Source organism: Chaetura pelagica, unplaced genomic scaffold, assembly GCF_000747805.2.
Source record: "Chaetura pelagica isolate M959 unplaced genomic scaffold, ChaPel_1.0 scaffold3, whole genome shotgun sequence".
NCBI classification, from domain to species: Eukaryota; Metazoa; Chordata; class Aves; order Apodiformes; family Apodidae; genus Chaetura; species Chaetura pelagica.
The window spans coordinates 13,170,627-13,195,354 of record NW_009952974.1 but is presented as its reverse complement, the minus strand read 5'-3'; the positions used below and the strand labels follow the sequence as shown (position 1 = coordinate 13,195,354).

Sequence of the window (24,728 nt, the reverse complement as noted above, 5' to 3'; positions counted from 1 at the left end):
GAGGGCGGGAGGAAGCGGGTCGCCAGGCTCGGCCTCTCCGCCTCAGCTCTGTTCCAGGGAGGCCTCCCCCTGCATCCATCTTTTGCTCTGAAGGAGGATCTTGGTCCGCGCCCGGCGCTCAAGCGGAGGGTGCCGGGAGGGGAGCGGTGCGGGGAGGGTGGGAGCAGCTTTTCTGCACCAGATGGAGGGGTTGGCCTGGCTGGTATCTGGCCGTGGATGGGGCCTGCCGGACCAGTTGCCCCATTGACTCTGCCTGTTATTGTGAATTACGCCTCCTGAGTTGTCTAAATAAAAGGGCTCTGAATTTGCCACGTGAAAAAACACATCGCAAACCCTCAAGCAGTGATGACTGAACGATGCTCTAGGCGCAAATGTTTTATGCCACAATGCAACTTGATGTTTGGAGTTAGGGGATGTGTGTGCTGCCATGTTGTTTGCAGGCTTATTCATTCTGTGGTCTTTTTGCATCCCTGTTCTTGGAGTGAGATCCATCAGTATGTTTCCATGTTCTATCCATTTGCTCAGTGCCAGCCGTTTGCTTTTCATTTTGTTGCTTTCTTCCAGCCATGTTTATCTTCAAATAATGGTTCTGTTGCCTGTTTCCTTGCACTAGAATGAGAAATTGTAATAAAGCTTGGAATTCTGAAACATCTGATGCTTTCCAAAACAGTGACCCTGAATGTAGCCAAAGTGTATTTTCTTTCCCACCTTTTAAAATAATATTTTTGTTTTCTCTCTTGTCATTTTCTTCACATAGCAGTGAATGTCATGTCTCAAGCTCTTGCTGAGTTTAAATGTGATGGAGTTAATGGAAACAAACATTCCTGAAGGTCATAATACTGCTAGGTCTGTGTCAGATGTTAAATTCAGCACTAGCTGATAGGATGGGGAGAATCCTTCTTAAAGATCTGGTTTTCCTTAGCTGTCTAGACACTATTTCTTCAGTCTTCCACTGGAATGTAATTAATGGACATCCAGTTGCAGACATAATGTCAGAGAGATAAACTACAGTCAAGTTAGGTGTTCACTTGAGTTCTCATAGTGTTTGTAATTCTGTATTCCAGAATCAAAACTGGAAGGTTGTCTTATTAAAAAAGAAAACAATTACTTTGACAGTGACTGCTTGTGATACAATGCATCAAAATAAATGTGAAATAATAAGAAAATCTTAATGTATACATGGAGTGAAGCAGCTTGTTTTGAAATCTATTATGAGTTTATGTTTTAATACTGATCTTTCATGCTAATACTAAATTAACTAGTTGAGCCTTTTATCTTCATCACAGTGTAGTTCATATTTCTATCCTGATCTGAATTCTAGAAATGTGACCATGTTTGGTATGTCTTTTTCCAGAAACTTCTAGACTGTGCAGCATCTAATATAAGGAGCTTTTGGGTCTTAAATTTGATCATGCATAATTTTATAAATAATATTGGGTTTCTTGCTACTTCTGTTTTGTGACAAAGTGTTGAGCAGCCTGAATTATGGTATTCTTTTCAATCTTGTTTAATTAAATTGAGTGTATATTGCCTAAATAATTTTCTGGTATCAACTATTATTTTTTTTCCTTCCACTATTAATTAGTTTAAACTTAAAAATGCATATTTATATAGCTGAGGAGCTTGACTAACTGTAAAAGTTGGTGTATTACTTCTAAACTAAACTTTTTATATAACAATTTCTTAATCTTGAATTTATGTATAAAAATAATGCTTCTCCTTATTTTCAAAGTAGCAAATATGATTTAATACTACTAACTTTTCTGTTGGAATAATTGATAGATTTCAAGTTATCATTGTCCTCTTGCATATATGAGTCAATATTTAAGAACTATATAATCAATATTTTTTTCTAGTTTGTGCTGTACTGTTTCCAACCTTGTTCTTTGTCAGTTTCATTTCACCCTGAGAAATGAGGGTGACCCTTTTCCATTAGCTAGTTCAGATAGGAGCTTCTCTTCAGTAAATTATTTTAAGCAATACAGTATATTTGCCTTTTTAGGTAAATGCTAATGGTAATTTCTGTTATTGCTTACAGGAAAGCATCCCATAGTGGGATATTTATGGTATAGAAAAAGATTTTTTTTTAAGTTAAATTCTTAAATATTGTATTCACATTTATACTTCAGGGATACAATCTGAGAAAACTTTTTGTTAGAGGGTTGTTTTTTTTATTTCTTCCAAGTAATGTAGCAAAAGGAGATGGGATTTCTAATGTGTATTATATTGATGGTCAATATTAAGACATTCAAACCTAGATGATCAGCTGAGAAAGGTAAGTGCTAGTATCTCTGTAAGCAAATTGTGAAATTATTAGCAGAATATTAACCCTTGTATATTTTTTCTCTGACATTCATTGGTCTTTCCCTTATCACACACAGTGTCAAAGAAAGGTTAAGGTGCCTCTGAAAAATACTTAAGCCAGGGCGTTGACTTAGGAGCTGCCTTGTTCAGCCAACAGGAAGTGTTAGGCTGAAGGATCTTTCTTTATTCCATTACCAGAAGTGTACTGTCATGTGGAAAAGGCCTGCTCCTTCAGCAAAGCTGAAGTAACTTAGTTGCTTTTTTCTGTACATGTGACCATCTGGCCAATTGGCTGTCTTGTTCTTGAACTTACTAAGTTGATCACCTCACTTCAAGTCCTCATTTCTCAAACCTTTTTCTTCTTGCTCAGATGTTCCCCCCTCTATAGAGTCTTTGACAAACTGAGGAAAGCATGGAATTAATTTGCTTTAGACATCAGTTATAAGAAGTTCACTGATAACAATAACATCTCAGACTTTTTAAAAGAAAAAATCAGAGCATTATGCTGCAGGCATTACCTTTTTCCTTATTCTTTCACAGAACTCTCTGAAATAGATCATTTTTTTTCTAGGAAATAGCACAACCACTCTATTAAGCAGTGAAGTGTGAAGAGGGAGTTCCCATTTTCCTGTCCATAATTTTTCGGTTGTACAACCTTTAACTATTCTGGACTATGGCTTACAGTTTTTATGCAGAATCTGCTGAGGTACTTTCTTGTGATCCCACTTTCTTTTTAAGCGTAAAAATGTTTTGTTTTCAAACTTTTTCTCCTCCATTCTGTTAATAATTCAGTTTTAATTTTGGGAAATGCTAAATTCTATGACATTACACAAATAGGGTCAATCAAAACTCTTTTGAAAGTGGACTTTAATGGTAATGTATTAATTACAGCACTTTTGCTTCACCTTTCTTCTTTTGCTTTATAGGAAACTGAAAAAGTAAATGTTCCATTTCCTTCAGGTAAGTGGAGCAATGATTTTTTTTCTTTTAAAATTAAGTGTAGATTTCATTTATTTGTGCTACGTCTTAGCTAGTGGCGTATTCTTTATTCTTCTGATTTTTACTGAAAACAAAATTTCTGAGTCTGCCTATATAGAAAACTGGGGAAATAAAGATAGGCTTAGCTGTGGGAGGTGATTAAAATTTATACAGTGCAATTTTGTATCTGTGTATTGAAAGTATAAAAGGTACCCTGTTCATTTTGATTTGCATTGATTTGTTTGGTTGTATGAGAAAGACATCTCCTAATTTTCAAGTGTTTAAATTTGGAAAACGGATTATTGTGTTTTTTTCCCCTGTTCTAAAGAAGCATGTCTATTAAAATTCTTGTATAGAGGCAAAAAAAATACTAAATTCAGCTCTCCAGGTATCCATTAAAACAATGTTATTCTTTGCTGTGGCAAATATATTCAGTCCACTTTACTTTGAAAAATGTTTGCACTTCAACTAGAACTCTTAGAATTGATAAAGACTTTGGAAAATGTTTACCTTTTCCTTTTATGCTTCAATTTCCTGTCTTAAAATGAAGCTTTAAAGTTAAATCATAAAAATCCTGTGCTACTTAAAGCAGTTAGTCAGTATGATAAGACCAACAGAAAAGCTTATTAAGAGTTAGTAATTCCGTGAACAATAAGAGTATATATATGAGGGCAATGGGCACAAACTGGGACATAGGAAGTTCCATTTAAATGTGAGGAAAAGCTTCTTTACTGTGAAGTTGACAAAGCACTGGAACAGGCTATCCGGGGAGATAATGGAGTCTCCTTCTCTGGAGACGTTCAAGACTCTCCTGGATACAGTCCTGAGTAATGTGCTTTAGGAGATACTGCCTTATCAGGGAAGTTGGACTAGATGATCTCTAGAGGTCCCTTCCAACTCTGACCATTCTGTGAAGAGTTTGTGTCTTGCCATAAAAAGGACAGAATCCCAGATCAAATATAAAGAATAAAAAGAAATGTTGAGTAGTCATGATGGGTCTTGAGGAAATGCAAACATCCATAGGACAATACTTAACTGGTACTGTAACTTCAGCACTTTGTAATGCACAGACCCAGGGGAGGCTTGATGCTGGTGGACTACTATGATTTTGATTTGTCTCAATAGACAAAAACTGTATTAGGCCAGCTTTCTTCTTATTTTTTTTTTCAAACCAGAAGGTACAGATATTTCTTAAGTTGGAGGCACAGGCAAGTGGTCTGTCTAGCTGCAAACCTTGGGTTTGCATTACATGTAAGCAGTAGAAGATCAACAAGCTGCTACTGTAGCTGGCAGACCATCAGCTTGTCCTCTGTGGACAGGGTGAAACACTTGTGAGAATGTGCATCTTTGCTTGCTTGCTGGTCAGAAGCGGAATACTGAAATTGACAAGTTTAAGGGTGTTTCTTTGTTTGGTGTTGTTTGGGTTCTGTTTGTTTATAGTTGTCAATTTCTGTGTTCAGTTCAGGCTGTTTTCATCATCAGCCCTGATGGTAGGGACCCCGATGCTCTCTGCACTGCTACAGTGCTTAGAATAAGTCATCCAGTAAGACTGCACAGCCCATGAGCAGTTAGTGCTTGGTAGAGAGCTTTTGTCATACATCATGTTTTGTAAAGGCAGAGTGTTCAGAAGCTACAAGTCTGACAAACCTTTTCTAGCTATGTGTAAAAAATCATATTTCTCAGGAAATTTGGAGAAATATATGTATTTTAAATAGTTATTTAAATGTTTAATAGAAAAAAAAATAAATAAGGTGTCAATTGTGTTCTCTGTATGTGGGGAATTACGACAAAAAGGAAGAATCTTTGCCAGTGAAATAAGCCAACAAGACATTGCTTAAGTCAGTGTATGATTCTATTCTTTTACGAATTGTCTACAGGAAGGCATTTTAGAAGCAAGCCTCAGAGTGTGTCGTAATAGTTTCCAGAAAGTGTACCAAAGATGTTTAATTAAAATCTTAGGAAAATATTCAGATGATTGTTGCAGCTATTTTTGTAGTGTTTAGATAAACATTAGTGTGACATTTTTTATAAACACCTTTTGTTTTTTAAATAAAAACACTGTCTTAAATATTAGCAAATACTTGCAAACCTATTTTTGTTTCTCTGTATTATATATATTATAAATATGTATATGTACTTATTTATATATTTTACTTCATGGTTTACATTCCAAAAGTGGTAGAAGAGGCTTATGACAGTTTAAATAGGAGCAATGTGTGTGCAAACAAGCACCAAAAAAGTGAGATTACTTTCTCATTTAAGTACAAAAGTTGGTTATACTACCAAAAATATTTCATAATTTTCCCATGTTCACCTCTGATCCTGTTTCTTGGTATAATTCAAAATAATTCTGTATATGGGTCTCTTTAAGCTACTGAAAGGAATTTAGGGTTGGAAGGCTTGCAGAAGGAAGTTGCAGTTCAGTGAACTGTAGTAGGAAGAATTTCACTGAACTGTTCATTTTATCTGAAGATAAAAGTAAGTCTGGAGTTTCACAATGGGGACTGTCTTTTTCTGTGGGACACGGTGCTTACTGTTGACTGGCTAAGAATCCAGGGTGGCTATAATTCATCTCTAGTGACTGGGTTAGCAGTTTACATACTTCAGTTCTCATTTGGTAGGTGACTAGTAACATATTTGTCATGATGGCGTTTAAGTTGCTCTTTTGGTTTTCAGGGAAGAGTATTTTCTAAATTCTTTCTTACTGTTATATTCCCTGCTAGAGCAATCAGTCTCTTGTAGCCTTTTCAAATCAGAGTGGCAATCACAGACTTCTGAAAATTTGCCTTCTGTGTTTTAATATTGTTATTCATGTCAGGCAACAAGCAATCTAGAAAGTAAAGAGGAGGCAAATAATGGGATTTGTTTGTTTTCCTCAGCAGCAATGGTGAGAGCTGGTGGGCTGAGGAGTTAACAACCCTAAGTCTTCTAAGGCTGTCAGAACAAGTTTGGGTTGTCTTTTGCTCTTGTTCACCTCAGTTTCCAACTATGGAGTCTTTATGCCATGCTTCAAATTTCAGAGTTATCTTGGATTGCTCAGAATTTCTTCCACTCAAATTTTTAATATCTCCAAGGATGGGCATTCCACAGCCTCACTGGACAACCTGTTTCAGAATTCAGCTGCCCTCACTGAGTGATGCTTATACTTCCTCATAACTTGCATCTCTTTCTTTTGTTGAACATTACCCAGAATCTGGGTCTGTCTTCTCTATAATAATACATTAGGTAGTGTAAGACAGCAAGTACATCCTTCCTTAGCTTTCCTTCTCCATACTGAGCAAACTTCACCTTCTGATTTTCCTCTTGCTTTTAGTAGTCCAGTCTCCTAACTATTTTGGCGGGGCCCCTGCTGGTTTCTCTTCAGTATGTCATCTGTCTTGAGGGACTCAAAACTGGACAGAGCACTCCAGCTGTAGCCTCTTGAGTGCCAGATAAAGGAGAATAGTCTCTTCCCTTCATCTGGTTGCTGTGCTCTGATTAATTCAGCCCAGTAGGCTGGTAGCTTTCAGTGCTGCAAGTGGCATGATGCTGAATTGTGTTCAGTTTGTTGTCCACTAGGAGTTACAAGTTTTGTCCCAAAGCTGCTTGACAGCCACTTGGCCCTCAGCCTGCACTGTTGCATGGAATTATTTGAATTATTTGGTTCTGGATGCAACCTTTGCATTTGTCTTTGTAATAGGTAAATATGATCCTTACTGGTTTGGCTATGCTAACAAATGGGGGACCTTTGTTTTGCCATCCTGTCAGATCCAGTTTCTGTTTAGATTTGTAACATCCATGGTCTTGCTAGAATGCATGAGTGAACTTCTTTTCTCTTCCAAATGCAAAAATTTCAGTGCTTCAAGAAATATTTTTTTTATTCTTCAGATGTTAGCTGTAATCCCTTTACAAGGCATTACCTCACAGCATTTCTTGTGGCCTGCAGTCAAATAATATTAGAAAGATAAGGAAATTGATTTGTCTCCAGATTTTTCCAGTAAGTTTACCAGGAGGGCAACACTTTTTTTTTTTTTTTTTCCTTTTCTGAAGGATTGAGTTTATAAATCACACATTCAAAATTCAGAGGCTTCACAAACCAAAACATGGAACCAGCTAACGATTTCATATGCAAATAAATGTTCTGGTACATTCCTTTAAAAAGGAAAATAAGCAAACTTGAAAAAATATTACAGCTTACAACTGAAGAAAAGTATGGATAGAGTAGATTTCATAGCTGATACTGTGCACTTGTCCAAGACTGTTAAGCTATAGTAACAGAGCGGAAAAACTACCCTACGTGCATTTCTATTAATCAGAATCTTCATCTTTGAGATAAAAGCAACCCAGACTTGTTTCTTACACCTTCAGGCATTTCTGATACAGATATAACTCCTCTGTTTGTGATATATATCTCTGTGTGTGTACTGTAGCCATATATAAATATGTGGTACTCCATGACCAAGATTTAATAAAGCAATTTCCTTTTGAATCTAAAGGAGAATGACTGTTAGTTTTGAATTTGCATTTTAAAAAATGACTGTTTCATAACTGAACAAGAATAACAAACTCATGGAGATAGCTTTGAAGTGTCTGTTAAAGTTCCAGATAATATAAGGATGTAAGCCTAAAGATTCATTGATAAGGGCCTTTATTTTTTTACCCAGAAGCCATAGTCATAAGTATTCAAATTTCTCCATAACCTTGTTCATACTCTTTGTTGGTGACAGGCTGAACAGTTCAAGAAATATTTCATCTCTTCAGAAACTCGAGACAGGTTGTGAACTCTTTTCAAAGAACAATGTAACAATCTCCATCTCTGATTTGTTTTGGCATCCTTTCTTTGGGACATAAATGTTTCCCTGAGTTGTCAGTGCCAAAGACTCTAAAGCTCCTGGCAGCCATTCGTCTCTTCTTGGCTTGTGATCTCAGCTCAGTATTCTTATTCTGTTGAATGTATATATTTAGAAGTGACACTTTGGAATCTCCTCACCTCCACTCCATGTTTTGTTTCTTTGCTATTTGGTACCCATGACCAAGGACACTGGGATCTCCTTCTCCTTGAAGTAATATCCAAAAACTATATATAGGCAAAAGTATCAGCCACCATGTTCCCTATAGTTCTTTAAGTTATTAAGTCTTAAATTGTTTGTTTACACTTATTTCATCTGTCTTGCAACGTTTCATTACCAGGCTGTTGGAGGAGAGATGGGATTTATTCTGTGTATGATCTTCAATCATGAGTTCATTTTCATTTGCTTCATTAAGCCAAGTAGTGTTCAGAACTAGCATTGGTAAATCTCCTTAAAAATATTTATATTGAAAGATTAATGTATTTCTTCCAGGGTAAAGCCACAGCTTGGTTAAGAGTGCTTGTTGTCTCATAGTTAATTAATTAGCTAATTTAGTACATTCATTCTGCCCCCTGCCTTGTTACTTGACCCTAAAATGAGGTAGCTTTAGGGTTGAGATTTGGTTTAGTGATGTGACAACAGTGTCTTAATTTTATATGTTCATTGTACCAGAACCTTATTATTTTTTGTCATTGGTATCACAGTGTCCACAATAGTTTTGTGCATTGTCCAGCACAGGATGGCTCAATTCCTCATGTCCCCTCTTTTTCTTCCTGAAGCAAAGTGGTACTACCTTGCTGTGTTGGTTCTGTGCCTGCAGAAGAGAGTGGGAACATCTCTTTCTGTCTGAGAAGAGGCATAACTACTTAGAGGATATCTTGAAGTAAACCCTTTATTTTAAGAACTGTTCTGTTTCATGGGTGAATACTGTGCATTTTGTGTTATTACATGTTTAATGTGCATAGTAAGTAATATCTTCTTTCAATTACAGTTCATTGCCATGAAAAGGAGGATATGATAGTTTGCCCTAGGAAACAAGTTTATATGTGAAATCTGGCAGGTATGTTTATTAGTATGTATGGTGAGTATGCAAGCCAGCACAAAGTATAATTAATATCTTACTTCATTCAAATATTTTTAGCCTGTTGGTAAATTAATTGTATAGCTGAAGCATTACTGAAGTACATGGTTTTTGTAGTTAAATTTGTAACAATTTACATAATGGGCTATCTGCTAACTTATCTTTAAAGATGAGCTTTAAAGATTATAAAAAGACTTCAGGAATTAACCACTTCTCATCTGTTGCCACTTTATCCTTGACTACTCCATATATCCTGCTGCTTTGTTCTTTTTTAATTGTGGGGGTTGGATCATTATTACAATCTACTTTTGTTTCAGTAAAAAGCTTTCCAACTATGTTTTCAGATACTTACTGCAATTGGTCACGTTAAGTACAAATACTTGCCTTTCTGACTGAGATGTGTGTTAAAAACCTACTTGTGTACCTTCCTGACAGAACTTGGAATCCAGACTCTACTGGAATTTTGGGCATTTAGATTCTTAGTGCAGCCAGAAGGCAGAAATTCTTTCACATGGAATATTAAAATATCCTGTCGATGTTGATGATTGCTAATTTGTGGCAATATTTGAACATTTCTTCCATTCTCATTTTAATACAGGTAGCACAACGACCTGTGGAATATGAGTGATGACAAACCCTTTTTATGCACTGCCCCTGGATGTGGCCAGGTAATGGCTTGACTTGAAGTTACTAGCATTGATCAGGAAAAGTAAATCAGTGATGTGTATTTTTAGGGATCGAAGAAAAACAGATTTATGATAAGTGGCTGAAAGCATCTTACGTTTTGAGGAAAAACAGGTGACAGCAAGAATTTCTAGCATTTTGTGTTTATTCAGAAAATGCTATCTGTAGAATTAAAAAAGATAATTAAACTACCCTTGTAGTGGCCTTCCAGTACCTGAAGGGGCCTACAGGAAAGATGGGGAAGGGCTTTTCACCAGAGAAGGCTGTGGTAGGACGAGGGGTAATGATTTTAAGCTGAAAGAGGGTAGATTTAGGTTTGGCATCAGGAAGAAATTCTTCACCATGAGAACATTAAGGCACTGGAATACGTTGCCCAGGAAGGTTGTGGAAGCCTCCATCCTGGAGGTGTTTAAAGTCAGGTTGGGTGAGGCTTTGTGCAGCCTGGTCTTCTGTGAGGTATCCCTGATCATAGCAGAGAGGTTGGAACCTGATGATCTTTAAGGTCCCTTCCAACCTTAGCCATTCTCTGATTCTCTGAAACCTGAAAATAAATTTCTGTATTATCTCTGCACAAGATAGACATGCCTGCATCATTTATATACAAACTCAATTTTTTCATTATATTGGCCCACTTGGATTTCTTTGGACTTTTAGTTTAAAGTATTTTCATTTTTATTCTGAAAACTTGGGGTTTATGATGAATGACAGCATTAATGTTATGTTAATGGAGTGTTCTGTATTTAAATATTATGTCTAATGTGTTCAGAGACATCAAAAGTAATAGAAGAGGACTGCCTTCTCCAAAGCAACATGTTTGTCACCATCCTGTATGAATCCCATTTTTATGTAAGCTCTGTCAGAAGTGATTTGGCAAACTAAATCTCATAGAAGATGCATCATGGGGCTACAGCAGTCCTTGATTGCAGGGAAGTTCATGTCCTTGATAGTGAGCAAGGCTTCTCCAGGTGCCAACTTGTACCATAGTATAAAGAGAGGGAGTCTGGGTCTGGGGATCCTATTCCCTGCTGGCTATACGTGCCTGCCTATCATATAGTGGGGACAGAAAGATGTGCTTAAGTCTCAGTGTTGTTGAACACCAAAGGCTCTGGCTTATGCTGTATCTGGAGATAAGGCACAGGAGCTATGGAGGACTCGGCATTTGGATTCCTTGGCAACTGAGTTCTAATGCAAGTGCCTGGTCTGTATCACCCTGTCTTTCAGGGATTCTGCATTTTTACTTCTCAGCTCCACGCATACATGTCCATTCTCACAGAAATATTTGGGATTAATGTACTCTGAAGTTAACTAAGCTTCCTGTATTGCTTTCTGAGATATGATGCTTTGTGTGTATTTGTTACAAGATATATGTGGAGTCACATACATTTTTGAGGAATAGTCAGAAACGTAACTTAGGATTCAAATGTTCATGAAGAAAAGTAAGAATTTAAATGTTTTGTAAAATGGGTTCCTTTTAGGAAACCTGCATCTTGGAAAACACTTTCTCAGATTAGCTCAATTGAAATACTAACTTCACCCTCAAGTACAGTTGCATAGCAAATTTGAAATTAGTGAAAGTAAGAATATCTACCTTGACAACATTTAATTTTTCTGCTTACTGCTTTTCTTGTGGAACATACCCCAAATTTTGGGGGTGAGTATGCATGAAACTGGCATACTTCTGAAAGCTGGAAAGATTTTTAAAATGCTGATAAGTTTATTTCATTCACAGCTTTTTAGTTGCCTGACATTGATCTACTGTTTCCCATTCTATCTGCCTCTTATTTTATATAATTAACAGTTGGGGCAGGGGATATGCTTTATTGGATTTTTACACTTTTAAATACAGTGAAGTCTGTGTTTATGATTACAGACCAATTCTCATTGTTGTGGTAACACGGACAATACAGAAATCAAATAGTGAAAATCAGTTACCAAACATTGTCAAGATCCATTAGTATAGCAAATGACTGACAAATAACTGTTTGCCAGGGGTTGATGAAGTCTGCAGCACTCTGAAATTTTATCTTAAACTTTTGATAAATGCAGGTACTTACACTATCATTTTCCTGGTATCATTGCTGTTTAGTTACTATGAACATCATTTGAGCTTTATAGCATTTCTGCTTGGTACTGGTGAGCAGCGAACAAGATATTTCTGCTTGGGAATGTTGTCATCATACTGATAGTTTTTTTTACGTGTTGTGAAAAATTCTTTCTGTAGAATTGCATTTACTTTGCTCACACTGAAAATTACTTTCTGCTGCAGCGTTTTACCAATGAGGATCATTTGGCTGTCCATAAACATAAGCATGAGATGACACTGAAATTTGGTCCGGCTCGTAATGATAGTGTCATTGTGGCTGGTTAGTATATACTTTTATAACTAGTTCATTCACTGTTCTACTGGAAGGGGCATGCATTTTATGTGTTTTGTGTGCATAGTGCATAGACCTATGTTAAGAGAATATGAAACATTTTCTTTACTATAGTTTTCTGCAATAAGTGCTTCAGAATTATTTTCATTCACAATTAGCTTTTGTCAGAATTTGAAGCCAGTATTATTCTACTTAACTTATAAACAACTAAATATTTTTCAATTATCAATACTTCAGTAACTGGTTACGTGGTGTAATAAGCATTCAGTAAGAACACACACTAATAAAGGCTACACCTAACAGGATCTGTAACTAGATTAATCTGTATTTTTAATGAATCATCCATACAACTTGTCTATTACATTTTTTAAAAAGTAGTGTTTTTTACATACTATGGTTACATTAGAAGAATTATTCTTTAAATGGGATTGTAGATGAAAGATAAGTAATTTTGTTGTAAGTTTAGCTTAAATTTGAGATACTTTTACTGTTCACCTCTGAATTCAGAGTATACCCTTAGTCAGTTGTAATGAAGCTTTTGTTTGTTTGTTCATTCACAATCAGAAGTATTCACCAATGAATGATTAAATTATAAATTTTGAAGTTCTTGAATGAAGAGAGCCCATGCTAATTATTCTAAAGATATAGTCAGTCTCTTCTCTTCAGTGGTGGAACAGCCTAAATGGACTTCACAAAGGCTTTAAGACATTTGCCGAGCTTTTTTCCTTATAAGTGGCTAATTGTTAGGACAAGCAGATAAAAATAATTGTTACTCTTAAACCAACAGTAATACATTTTAAAATTATAAATGTGGTCCTTCGCAATCGTATTGTTAAAAAGGGGACCTGGCAAATACTCAAGCATTTGAGGATGTAGTCATGGCAGTGTTAGTGCATTAATTGCATTAGTTAGGAGAAAAAAATTCCACTTCACAGTATTTTAAATGCAAGTATCCTTGTGGCAAATGTGGTTAATTTTGACCTGGTAATAATCACAGAATCTTAGGGGTTGGAAGGGACCTCAAAAGATTATCTAGTCCAACCCCTCTGCCAGTACATCACACAGGAACGTGTCCAGGTGGGTTTTGAATGTCTCCAAGAGAAGGAGACTCCACAGCCTCTTTGGACAGCCTGTTCCAGTGCTCTGTCACTCTCACAGTAAACATGGAACGTCCTATATTCCAGTTTGCACCTATTGCCCCTTGTACTATCACTGGACATCACTGAAAAAAAAAGCCTGGCTCTGTCCTCCTGACACTCCCCCTTAACATATTTGCAAACATTGATGAGGTCACCCCTCAGGCTCCCCTTCTCCAAGCTAAAGAGACCCAGCTCCCTCAGCCTTTCCTCATAAGGGAGATGTTCCACTCCCTTCATCATCTTTGTGGCTCTGCACTGGATTCTTTCAAGCAGTTTCCTGTCCTTAACTGAGGGGACCAGAACTGGACACAATATTCCAGATGTGGCTTCACTGAGGCAGAATAGAGGAGGAGGAGAACCTCTCTTGACCTACAAACCACATCATTTCTAATACACCCCAGGATGCCATTGGCCTTCTTGGCCACAAGGGCACATTGCTGGCTCATGGTCATCCTCCTGTCCACCAGGACCCCCCCAGGTCCCTTTCTCCTACATTGCTCTCCAACAGGTCAGACCCCAACCTGTACTGGTACATGGGGTTTTTCTTCCCCAGGTGCAAGACTCTACACTTGCCCTTGTCGAATTTAATCAAGTTTCTCCCTGCCCAGCTCTCCAACCTGTCTAGGTCTTGCTGAATAGCAGCACAGCCTTCTTGTGTGTACGCCTTATCTGTGTTTGAAAAAAGAGCCTGCTTGCTCACTGAAGTGATCTGCCATGCTATGCTAGGCATTTGAGGATAGCTCCCTCTGGTTTCTGGACACAGACAGGAAAAGCTTTGATACCCTCCCAAGACTGGTTTGCAATGTCAGTTGCTTGCTCCAGCAGTTGGAGTGTTCCTTCTGGTTGGCTTCATGCAGGGCAGAAGGGAGACTGCTTACAAGGCATAAAAGAGTTCTTAACCACACAGACTCTTTCTGTTTACTTTTATTCTGAAAAATATTTATAATAAGTAGGTTCATAGAGGGTATTTTAAAAATAAAATTTTGGGGTTTTATACATTTCATTTCAGATCAGACACCAACACCAACTCGATTCTTGAAGAACTGTGAAGAAGTGGGTTTATTCAATGAATTAGCAAGTCCTTTTGAAAATGAGTTTAAAAAGGCTTCTGAAGATGACATCAAGAAAGTATGTTCACAAACTTCTTTTCCAAGCTTCTACTTTTTTTGGACCAAAAATTCCATTTTTAAAAACAAACTTTGAATTTGTATATTGCCTTCTAAATGATACCAATAATTGTTTACCAGCTTCTTCCATATGTTGAATGGAGAGAATACAAATAAAAGATTACTATTCTGAAGATTAGTTTTCCTGATTAGTTTTACATAGATAACTGGGACAATGGCACACACTGACTTTGTCTTAATTCTTCAAGTATCTAGTCTATATCTGTTGAAATTAATCATTGGCTTTGATTGAAATTCCATTAGGCCTTGCATTAGCAAAAAAAGTCTCAAAAATAAAGAGGTTTTTCAGGAAGAAACACATTTGCAAGAAAAACAAGTGAAAAGAGTAGCGTGCAAGCACTGATTACTTTTGATTAGTTTTACAATAGTAATGTTATTCTAAGAATAGCCATTATAAGGTGAGTTAGATACTGACTAAATTCAAAGAAGTGTCAATAATTTGGCTATAATTACATTCACTATATATTGAAGTCACTTCTGCCTGGAAACTATTAATCACAACCTAAATATCCACTTTATTTTAATGTGCAGATTGAAATATAAGAAAAATTTGCACTGTATCTGTTTAGCAGCTTTGTGTTTTTATGAGGAATGTCCCATACATTTAAATATGGTTTCCATTCCTGACATGTCTCACCCTTGCTTTGTTACCACAATTCTAGCAAATAATTATTTTTTAATGTTCTTTTATTTATGTATATCAGCTGTTTTTTGAACACTACATATGATGATACTGATTCTGGGTTTACTAATACTGTATTTTCTGTGTGATTCACCACTACCTTTGAGGTGGTTATAAATACTTGAGATATTTTAACAATAATTGATACTTGTTTTCTAAGGTGCCTCTGTGTAATGAGATTAAACCCCATCCTGCAATCATGTCAAAGGGTACAAAAACTTACTATAATAGGACACTTTTCAGAGGTTTGATAGTTCAGGTTTTTTTCTGTAGTATTTCATACTGAGATGTGCTAAGAAAAGATTCCATTTCTAACTGTATTCCTTGGCCATTAGTAATATAACCTGTAGGGAACCTAGGAAATTAATTGAAAAAAAGCATGTGGAAGAACATAAATAGAAGATTAACTTCTGGGAAGTTTCTTCCAAAAGTATTTGCATAGCGGACTAGACAGTATAGGCTTTCAAATCTATGATTGCTTTAAGTATTTTTGTAACCTAACTTGTTTGTGGCATTTCAGATTACCCCATGATTATATCTGTGTAGTAATAGGAAGTTTACTTTTTCAATAATTACTTGCTGCAGTAAGTTTGAAATCAACTCTCTACAGTAGTTTTCTTAATTTGAAAATGTAGTTAGGATTTTGTGTTTTGTGGCACATGATGCAATAATTTATAGAAGGGTAATACCTTCCTTTAACTGATTTTTTTTAAGTGCAGCACAGTCCTTCCTCATCTATAATTTTACTCTGACTCTCAGGAAAGGAAAACTTGAAGAGTGTTGTTAATTCTCACAAAGAAAATACTTGGTCTGACATCAGTGTTGAAAGGCAAAATGTTAGTGAAGATTGATATTCATACTGATGCTGGGAAAAATTGCTTTGACTTGTAATGCATCTACATCAAGATCTCCTAGACATCAGCACCTGTTATAAGGCTGATACTTCTCTTTAGTTTACATTTTCTTGAATATTGTATTTTTTAGAGATTGAGTAATTTTACTTTACGCTGTTGCTCTTAGATGCCTCTAGATCTATCTCCTCTTGCAACACCGATTATAAGAAATAAAATTGAAGAACCTTCTGTGGTGGAGACAACTCATCAAGATAGTCCTTTACCTCATCCAGAGTCTACTACCAATGATGAAAAGGTCAGAACCCTAAACACCACAGTAGCTCTTTATTCTGTTCTATGCATCATCACTCATGAAAAAGCGAAGTTCAGTTTCTTTGAATTTTGTTTGCTTGTTTACAGAACGTCACCAGTTTAAGACTCTTCATAGGTAGATTTTTTATTTTTATCCCTCATTTACCACAAATTGTTTTGTAGAAAATCAGGGGATGTTTTGCAAAAATGTGCAGGGATGAATGGGCTGTCTTAATTTTGTTTCAAATTTTTCACCTTTTAGCCTATAGCAGTGTGTTTAACAGTGGTCATCGTGGGCATTTGCTTGTTTAGGTTTTACTTGAATATTCATAGAAGACAAGTATTTTCTATCACTAGAGGATGTTGCAGTCATACCAGTTTTAAAGCTATTGCTCTAGATAAGAGATAAATTATCTAATAACTTTGATATGTGACTCGCAGTGTTTTCATTACATGGAGTTCTCTTGAAGAACACAAAACATAGCAAAATCAGTGAAATTACTTATTTCTATTCCTGCTTAAATAAATGAAAATACTAGGAGCCGAGCATAATGAAGCACTATGGTTGTTCTCATCAGTCTTTGTGCTTTTTCAGTGGGAAGTCTGCATTTGAGGGATTTAGCTACCTTATTGCCAAAAATCTGCCAGACTTTTTAGGATCACAGGGTAATTCAGGTTGGAAGGGACTGCAGAAACTGCCTCCTTCAAGCAAGGGTTAGCTCTGAAGTCAGACCAAGTTACCTCTGGGGAGGGAGGCTGCACTACAACCTCTGAGTGCAACCTGTTCCAGTACCAGGCTGTCCTTGTTGTGAATGTGGGGCTTTTTTGGGTACAGTCTGGACCTCTCTGGTTTCAACTTGAAACCCTTCTCCTGTCCTGCCAGCAGGCCCCAGTGTCAGCAGAGCCTTAAGTGTGTGACAGATTCTTACGCTTCAATTCAGATTTGTCTTTACACAGCTTTGCTGAGTTGTACTAGTTAGCAAGGATGAGTAATCATGGGTAATCAAGGCAATCATGAAATCTCAAAAATAGTAAAAGTAGTTTAAAGGAATACATATAAAGAGCTGCCTAGATTAAGTAAATCATAGTCTAAATCTTAAGTCTCATTTAATTTCTTCATTATTTCAGAGGTTAGTTTGTTTTTTTGCTGTGAATCCTTGTTTTAAGTGCTCTAGTTTTGGCAGGAGATAATATTAATAGCTTTATACAGTAGTGGTTCAGTATCTCATTAGCATCATTACAAGTGAAAATTATCTCTCAGTGCTTGGCAGTACATAAAAGTTTTCTCATTCATGGTGCAATTTCAGTGTTGTCACTGTAAGAGTGCTGAAGTGAAAAGCTGCTGCTGCTCTGATGTCTGATTGTAGAGACTAGCTGAGCATGGATAAGGGTGCTGCTTGGAGTGTGCTGCTGCTTCTGTATGTGAGCTGCAGAAGTTGAGAAAAGTGAGCAGAGTGTTGCTGTTTTCTCAGTTTGATTTTTATATTCTTCTGTAGATGTATTGAAGGAGGGAAGGTTTCTTTCTTTTCAGGGCATAGCTGTTTTTAAAATATATATGCCACTCTAACCATTTAATTGGCTGAAGTAATTTTAGGAGCCTTAAATTATTACAACCTTTAATATATGTGTGAGACAGCTGTAATTTTCTGTGTAGTTGTCAAAGGAATTTCTTAGAGATTCTTAGAAATTATGCTTCATTCTTTTTCTAGTTTTCTGAGAGTTCACCAAGTTTTATTAAGCTTCAGTAGGAGTTGATACTCTGCTTTGAGTAGATTAAGGTATCATTAGAAGTATATAAAGCCTTTTAGCCTTAAAATAATAACCAAATGAAAGCTAATTTACTCTGAGAGCTTTTGAACTCGTTATGGTTTCTTACTAGTACTTTAGTACTTTAAAGTACTAAGTACTTACTCGTACTTTAAAGGGTGACCCTCAACAAAGTTTTACAAGTTGCTTAGTTGTTAGATAGCTAACTGCCTAACTTAATAATTTCAAAATAATTTTGTTCTTACAGTAATAATCAATTACAATGTAAGTTCTAGCCATCTGCATTCCTGTATGAAGAATTCTATGTATTCCTTGATAGCATCAGGAAGTTATTGCAGAATATTTTGTTTTAAATGAAAAAAATACTTGAAAATATGCATTTCTGAAAACACTTCTTAAATAAAGTAACTGTCCTCTCCTATATTTTACAATTCAGTGGCTTTTAATTTCAAGAGAAAAGGAATGGAGAGTCCTTGCAATAAGTCTCTAATATATTGAATAGGCTTAAACAATTCTTGAAAAGGTAAAATAATTTAATATCATTATTGTAAATTCATCTCTATTGTTCTTTAGCAGAATACATTTACAAACTATTTTATTTCAGACAAAATTTATATTTTATTAGTGCATTGGTTTGATGACCAGCTAATATCTTCTATCAGGCTGGTATGTCTATGGCTTTTTAATATGCTATTAAAATGTCAGTTTCCTTTAGAAGCACACATTTTTTCTTTTGACTGAATGCTTATCTGTAATTCTAGGTACTGTGTTCAAATATTATAATATTTATAAATACCACAGATTGACACTAAAGAAAAAATTCTTACAGTTATTCTCAGAAAACTCTCATACACTGCAAATAGTCTTTTAGGTCCTTTGGGGAAAGCCTGAACGAACTAATGAACCCTGATGACAAATCAAGCCCCTCTGAGCTTTTGAACAGAGAAAATTCCATAATCTAAACTCCTTTTTTAAAGCCTACAGTTTGTCAGCCCCCTTACAGTTCTATCAGATGCTCAGAGGAGCACACACATTTTGCAGTGGATGTATAAAAAGAACAATCTGTAGAGACAGTTAAGTGTGGATGAATTTAAAAAAACCCTTCATCTTAATCAGAGCAAATGATAATCAGTGTAGCCTATATGACAAAAATATGAGATGTTCTCTTTGAATTACAGTTTAGCAGTGGAGCAACTGAAGCCTGCTGGTTCTAAGAGGGTAGTTTTACGTGCCATTAATTGCAGTAGATAGTGTCAAAAGAATAAACAACTTGGAAAAATCCTGTGGAAGGTAAATCTGAAGTCTGACAGTATCAAGGGTTTCCTGAGAAGGAAGACATTGGCTACAATAAGGTGTTTCTAGGTCTTCAGGAATGGCAAGTGCAGGTACTGCACTCTAATTGATAATGTACTTTTCCTGATTACTAAGGTAAGAACTGTAGTAAATTCTGTGTGCTGTTTACTTCAGACTAAGGAAATTAAATTTCTGTGCTCAAACAATTTCTTCTGCATCAAGATAACATGTATTTTGCGAAGCTATGAATGTAACACTTCAGATATTTTTAACTCAGTAGCACTCTAGTTAAGAGAAGTACATGGGTAGGGGATAAAGGCACTTTTAAAATACTTTTTTCTTTCCTTTATACTTAACAATGAAGCTTTTGTTTCTGTTGTTTAAATCTGGAACAATTGACTGAAACTGAAATGCACCGTTAAATGTTTTCCTTATTCTGGGTGTGGGTGGACATGATGGTGCATATAGCACCATGAGTTTCTTGGCAAAAGAAACACCTTAATACCTGATCTATACTGAATTACAGGTAGGAGTAACCTTAGCATAAATTGAGCCAGGATTTGTCATATAACTACAATCACTGTTGTCGGAACAATTTCACTTTGATGGTTCAAATGAATCATCCAAAGGGGTATTTTTTTAATGTTTTAAATTGTATAACTGAGTCTGCTTGCAAACTGTTGTAGAAATTCAGCTTTGTTCCATCAAACAGTGTTCATTTAACAGTCACGATTAATGGTCTGAAGTTGTATTTTACAAACTGATGAATCTTTGTTTTCCCTCAGGAAGTGTCTCTGCAGCAGACTGCACAGCCTACATCAACAATAGTTCGACCAGCATCACTGCAGGTTCCTAATGTACTGCTTACAAGTTCTGACTCAAGTGTGATTATTCAGCAAGCAATACCATCACCAACATCTAGTACGGTTATTACCCAGGCTCCATCCTCTAACAGACCAATAGTGTAAGTTATGTAAATCTTAGTACAATGTTTTCTTAAAGAATTTGAAAATATTTTTACTTGTTTACTTTCAGATACTGTTTTTGCAGTTAATATACAAATTTGAGATACTTTGGTGAACATGGTGCTTTACTACCTATGAAACATACAACTTTGACTACATGTGAAATATAATTCCATGTTCTCCACAATGCTAAGTTCATATTTTTTATCTCCAAGTAGATATTAAATTACAACTGTAAGCAAACAAAATTAAAATCATGTGTAAACGTGTTGTTTTCTCTGGTTAAGTTTTCTTTTATATAGTTCATTCCTTTTTCAGTCCAGTTCCAGGTCCTTTTCCTCTGCTGTTACATCTTCCTAATGGACAAACCATGCCTGTTGCCATTCCTGCATCTATCACAAATTCTAATGTGCATGTTCCTGCTGCAGTTCCAGTAAGTAAGCATGATGCTATATTTATTTGAAAGAGGAACAGATTTACCTAAGTGCAGCATAGAACTTAGTTTTAAGCAGCTTGATAGCTGGTTTGGCTTCAGAGGTTAGTGCTGTCATGTGCTCTCTATTATGATAACATACTCAGGTTTTCTTCATTTTTATACTTTATCTGGTCAGCTTGTTAGACCTGTCACCATGGTGCCTAGTATCCCAGGAATCCCAGGGCCTTCCTCCCCACAGCCAGTGCAGTCTGAGGCTAAATTGGTAAGTGAAAAACTCCATTATTCCTCAAGAAGAATAACTTGAGAAATTAATTATATTCTATTGCTTTTTAAAACAGCTTTAGTTTTCTTTTGTTAGTATAATTCTGCAAGTACAACTTTGATAAAAAATGAGAAAATAAGAGCTGTGTTTATTTTACAGTTATTTCAAATTACAGCCTATGTTAGTTCTGTTGTTAATGGTCATTTTGATCTTCTTTGCAGTCATTCTTTTTAAATTAACTTGTTTTTTAACTAAACTCCTTGCTTCTTGTATTGGAGGGTAGGAAACGTTAGAGTGAAGAAAGATCTGTTTCTATGCATCCTTGTCCCCCTAGTAGTGGGAAAAGGAATATTTTTAATACCTGAGGAAATACTTAAATATAAACAGCTCTGAAGAGATTAATTTATCTTAAATCCTGGAGAGAAGAATGTAAGAAAGTGAAAACAATAACTTTTTTTAATCAGAAATTGCACATTTCCTTAGAGTCGGGAGACAATCAATTTTGCTTTGTGAAATCTGGGACAAATTGGTTCCAAATAATTTTTTAGATAGGCAAGTAATTAGGTTTTTAACCATATTACTGAGTGATTTGCTCTTACAAAGCTTTAAAGAGGAGAAGGAAATACATGTATGTGGTGAAGACTTTGATCTCGTTGGAAGAAACAATCACTTGGATGCAAAGAAAAACAAAGATCATTAGACTTAAAATTTAACAATCTCATTAGTCTTCTCTTTAGAATTTAGCTAATAGATGCACTTCAGTGATTGCTTATGTTTTTTTAAATGAGACTGTAAAGCATGAGCAGAATTCAAGAATATCAGAATTATGTATATTTCTTATGCTCATTTACTTTTTTATAGTGTCTCTTTGCAAAAATAAAATAAACTTAATTTCTTAACATGCCTGAAGTAAGAGCAATTTAATGAGAAACTTTATGTAGAAAAGCTTGCGACAGGAAGACTAACTTCGTATGCCCTGTGATGCATTGTTGGCAGATATGTGATAGTTTATTAACTGTAAAGTTAATTTTTAAAATCTTTGTGTTGCCAAATCGTTCGCAGTTCATCTATCTTGAAAATAATTTTGCTTGCTACATACTAAATCCTGCAAGGGTATGGTACCTGGGCTTATTTGTCACATGGGTTCCTGGTTAAGCCAACAGAAGATTCAACATTTAGTTTCACAGAGACTATCTCTGCAGTTCATTTCTTGCATGACATTTCAAGGAACGTATTTTTAAGTTTTGTAATAAGAGAAGCACTTTGTTCTCTTTTTTTATTCCTCAGTCTCATTCATTTCTCTCTTACCTGTGTAAGAAAAGGTATTGTACAGACTTCCTGTTTTTCAGGGAAGATGAGAAAAAAAATTATAAAAAATCAAAATAGAGATTGTAGTTCCACTGTTTCCTAATGGGAATAGGATTGGAGTTTAATTATTTAAATGTACACTTGGGGAACTTTATTTTTGTACTACTTGGATAACTACCTTATGAGTTACATATACCAAATTGTATATAGAGCATCATGTATTTCTTTATATAAAATCACAAATCAACTTTAGTAAAACAGATATTTTGATATCTGAAAGCTAAAGCTTAAAACAAGTGGCAGAAGACATCTTTGGTAATGGGTATTGGATGCCGTCCTATGGCACAAAAGTGTTCTTCAGCTGTCCTGGAAGTCTTTAAAACCCACTAAAGATAAGGCAACTAATATACTTGCTGGGTATTTTTCCATACTAGGGACTGCTTGTGAAGACTTTTTTCAGTTTATAAAAGGGCTTGCTTAGCACATCTGATGGTGTTTTTAGACTGGAGTGCTTAAAGCATAATAATTAGAACTGTATTTCTGTATTTGATAAAGTTTTCAGTCTGTAGTGCCAAGCTCCTTTAGCATGGCAGTTTTGGTTATTCATGGGCAGCAAGTTATTATCAATGATTTGGGACATTACTGGAAGAAGCTTTTAACTGAAACAGCTTAAATTTAGTGGAAGAATGTGTTAAGCACAATATTATGGTCTGCTTCAGCACTGAAACATATACACTGCTGTGTTTCAGCATATGACATAACTATGTGAAAATAGATTTCATTTTAATTTTTTTGTCCAATATTGAAGTTATTGTAGGCAACGTAGCTGCTCCGTTCACACCTGTGAAAGGCACTGTTGCTATAGTTTTTAACGTTTCTTGGGTCTTTTTTCTCCTGTTTCTTGTAGAAATGAAGTGAGATTAGTAGAGGTTTTATTCAGACACAAGCTGTCTTTACTGTTCTTCTCTTGAAAATATCCTTGTATCTTACATGGAGAATAACATTCAATAGGAGTGAAAATGACTTTCAGATTTTTGTGGCACACTTAATAATATAATCAGTTTTTCTGATGTGATTCCATATTTCTTGTTATGCTATGGAAACTAATTTCCATATACCTAAATTCATAAGTCAGTTTTGTGGTATTTTAGAGTGGCTTAGAAGTAGATGCATTAGGTGTGTTTAAAAAACAAAACAAAAATACTTCCTTGCTAAGATAAGGATGCATGAATCTATTACAGAACTGCTTTGTGAGAAGAACTAATTAGATGCTTTGTGCACATGAAATGTGAGCCACGAGCTACTCCGTCTTGTAAAACGTTCTATTTTGAGTGCACATCTTAAGTGCAAACTTAATGTTCAGACTCTTCTGTTTGGATTGCTAAGGTTTCTGAAGAAGTTAACAATTGCTTTAACACTGAACATCTCCCTCTGTCTCCTCCTACCTATATAAAAACTTTTGTCACAATCTAAGAAATACCTTGCAGTCAGCAGGCAACCAGTAGACTTTTCTGCAGGAAGTGTCTACTGAGAAGTGACAAAGGGCAGCTTGGCAAATGTTCAGAAACCGACATTAACTTGCTGGAGCCCGGCATGGGACCTCGTGTTCAGCAGAATTCTTCTGACCTGTCTCTCTGCATGCCGAGCTAATCAGCAAACACCTAATGAGCCTACTCTAAAGAAACAGACCCTCACAACCTACTTCATTTTCATATGTTCTCTGGGGGTGGAGAGACAAGACTTCATAAGGACTGATGATGCTGCAAAGACCACAATAATGATAATTAACTTGCTGAATTTAGAAGATTATGCTGTTAATTAGTTGCAAAATAAAGATAAGTAATAGAGCAGCAGATGGTAGGATAACACCCAGGAGAAGGAGGGTTATTACTCTGATGAGCTTTTGTGGCAGATATGAAATATGGATCTGAGTTTTTCACAAATTGTTTCTGTAGAATATTATCTTGTTTCTGTGAGGTCTTGATGGAATGCTCTAGTCCTACCAAATTTTGACAGATACAGTGAGGATTTGTTTTCAAGGATATACACGAACAATAAAACCTCGCTGGTAAAGACTTCAAAAGCTATTGAGGTCTTTGCAAATACCAATTTTAGTTTGCCTTTAGTAATGAAATAAATAATAGTAAACAAACCTTGGTTGTCATGAGGTTTCCCCACATAATAATGCTTGTATACATTTATTCTGATTTTTGTTTCAATATACTAGATTTTAAAAACTGGTATTCTCATTGTATTTGTGCTATATTAATACTCACAGGAAGCATGACATCCA

General features: G+C 35.8%; 1 protein-coding gene across 2 annotated transcripts in view; it reads left to right on the top strand.

Annotated features, from left to right (window-relative positions):
• The first annotated feature begins 9,096 nt into the window (after positions 1 to 9,096).
• ATF2 (activating transcription factor 2) overlaps positions 9,097 to 24,728 on the top strand; it is a 35,728-nt gene continuing 20,096 nt past the window's right edge. Inside the window, exons 1-8 of one of the 2 annotated variants that reach the window (XM_009996167.1) lie at positions 9,097 to 9,171; positions 9,791 to 9,860; positions 12,143 to 12,239; positions 14,400 to 14,518; positions 16,280 to 16,408; positions 20,250 to 20,428; positions 20,748 to 20,862; positions 21,041 to 21,127. In XM_009996167.1, the coding sequence (XP_009994469.1) occupies positions 9,813 to 9,860; positions 12,143 to 12,239; positions 14,400 to 14,518; positions 16,280 to 16,408; positions 20,250 to 20,428; positions 20,748 to 20,862; positions 21,041 to 21,127 (774 nt within the window). In that variant the 5' untranslated portion in view covers positions 9,097 to 9,171; positions 9,791 to 9,812. Of the gene's footprint in view, positions 9,172 to 9,790; positions 9,861 to 12,142; positions 12,240 to 14,399; positions 14,519 to 16,279; positions 16,409 to 20,249; positions 20,429 to 20,747; positions 20,863 to 21,040; positions 21,128 to 24,728 lie in introns of those variants that run through there. The other variant, XM_009996168.1, reaches the window with a different exon arrangement.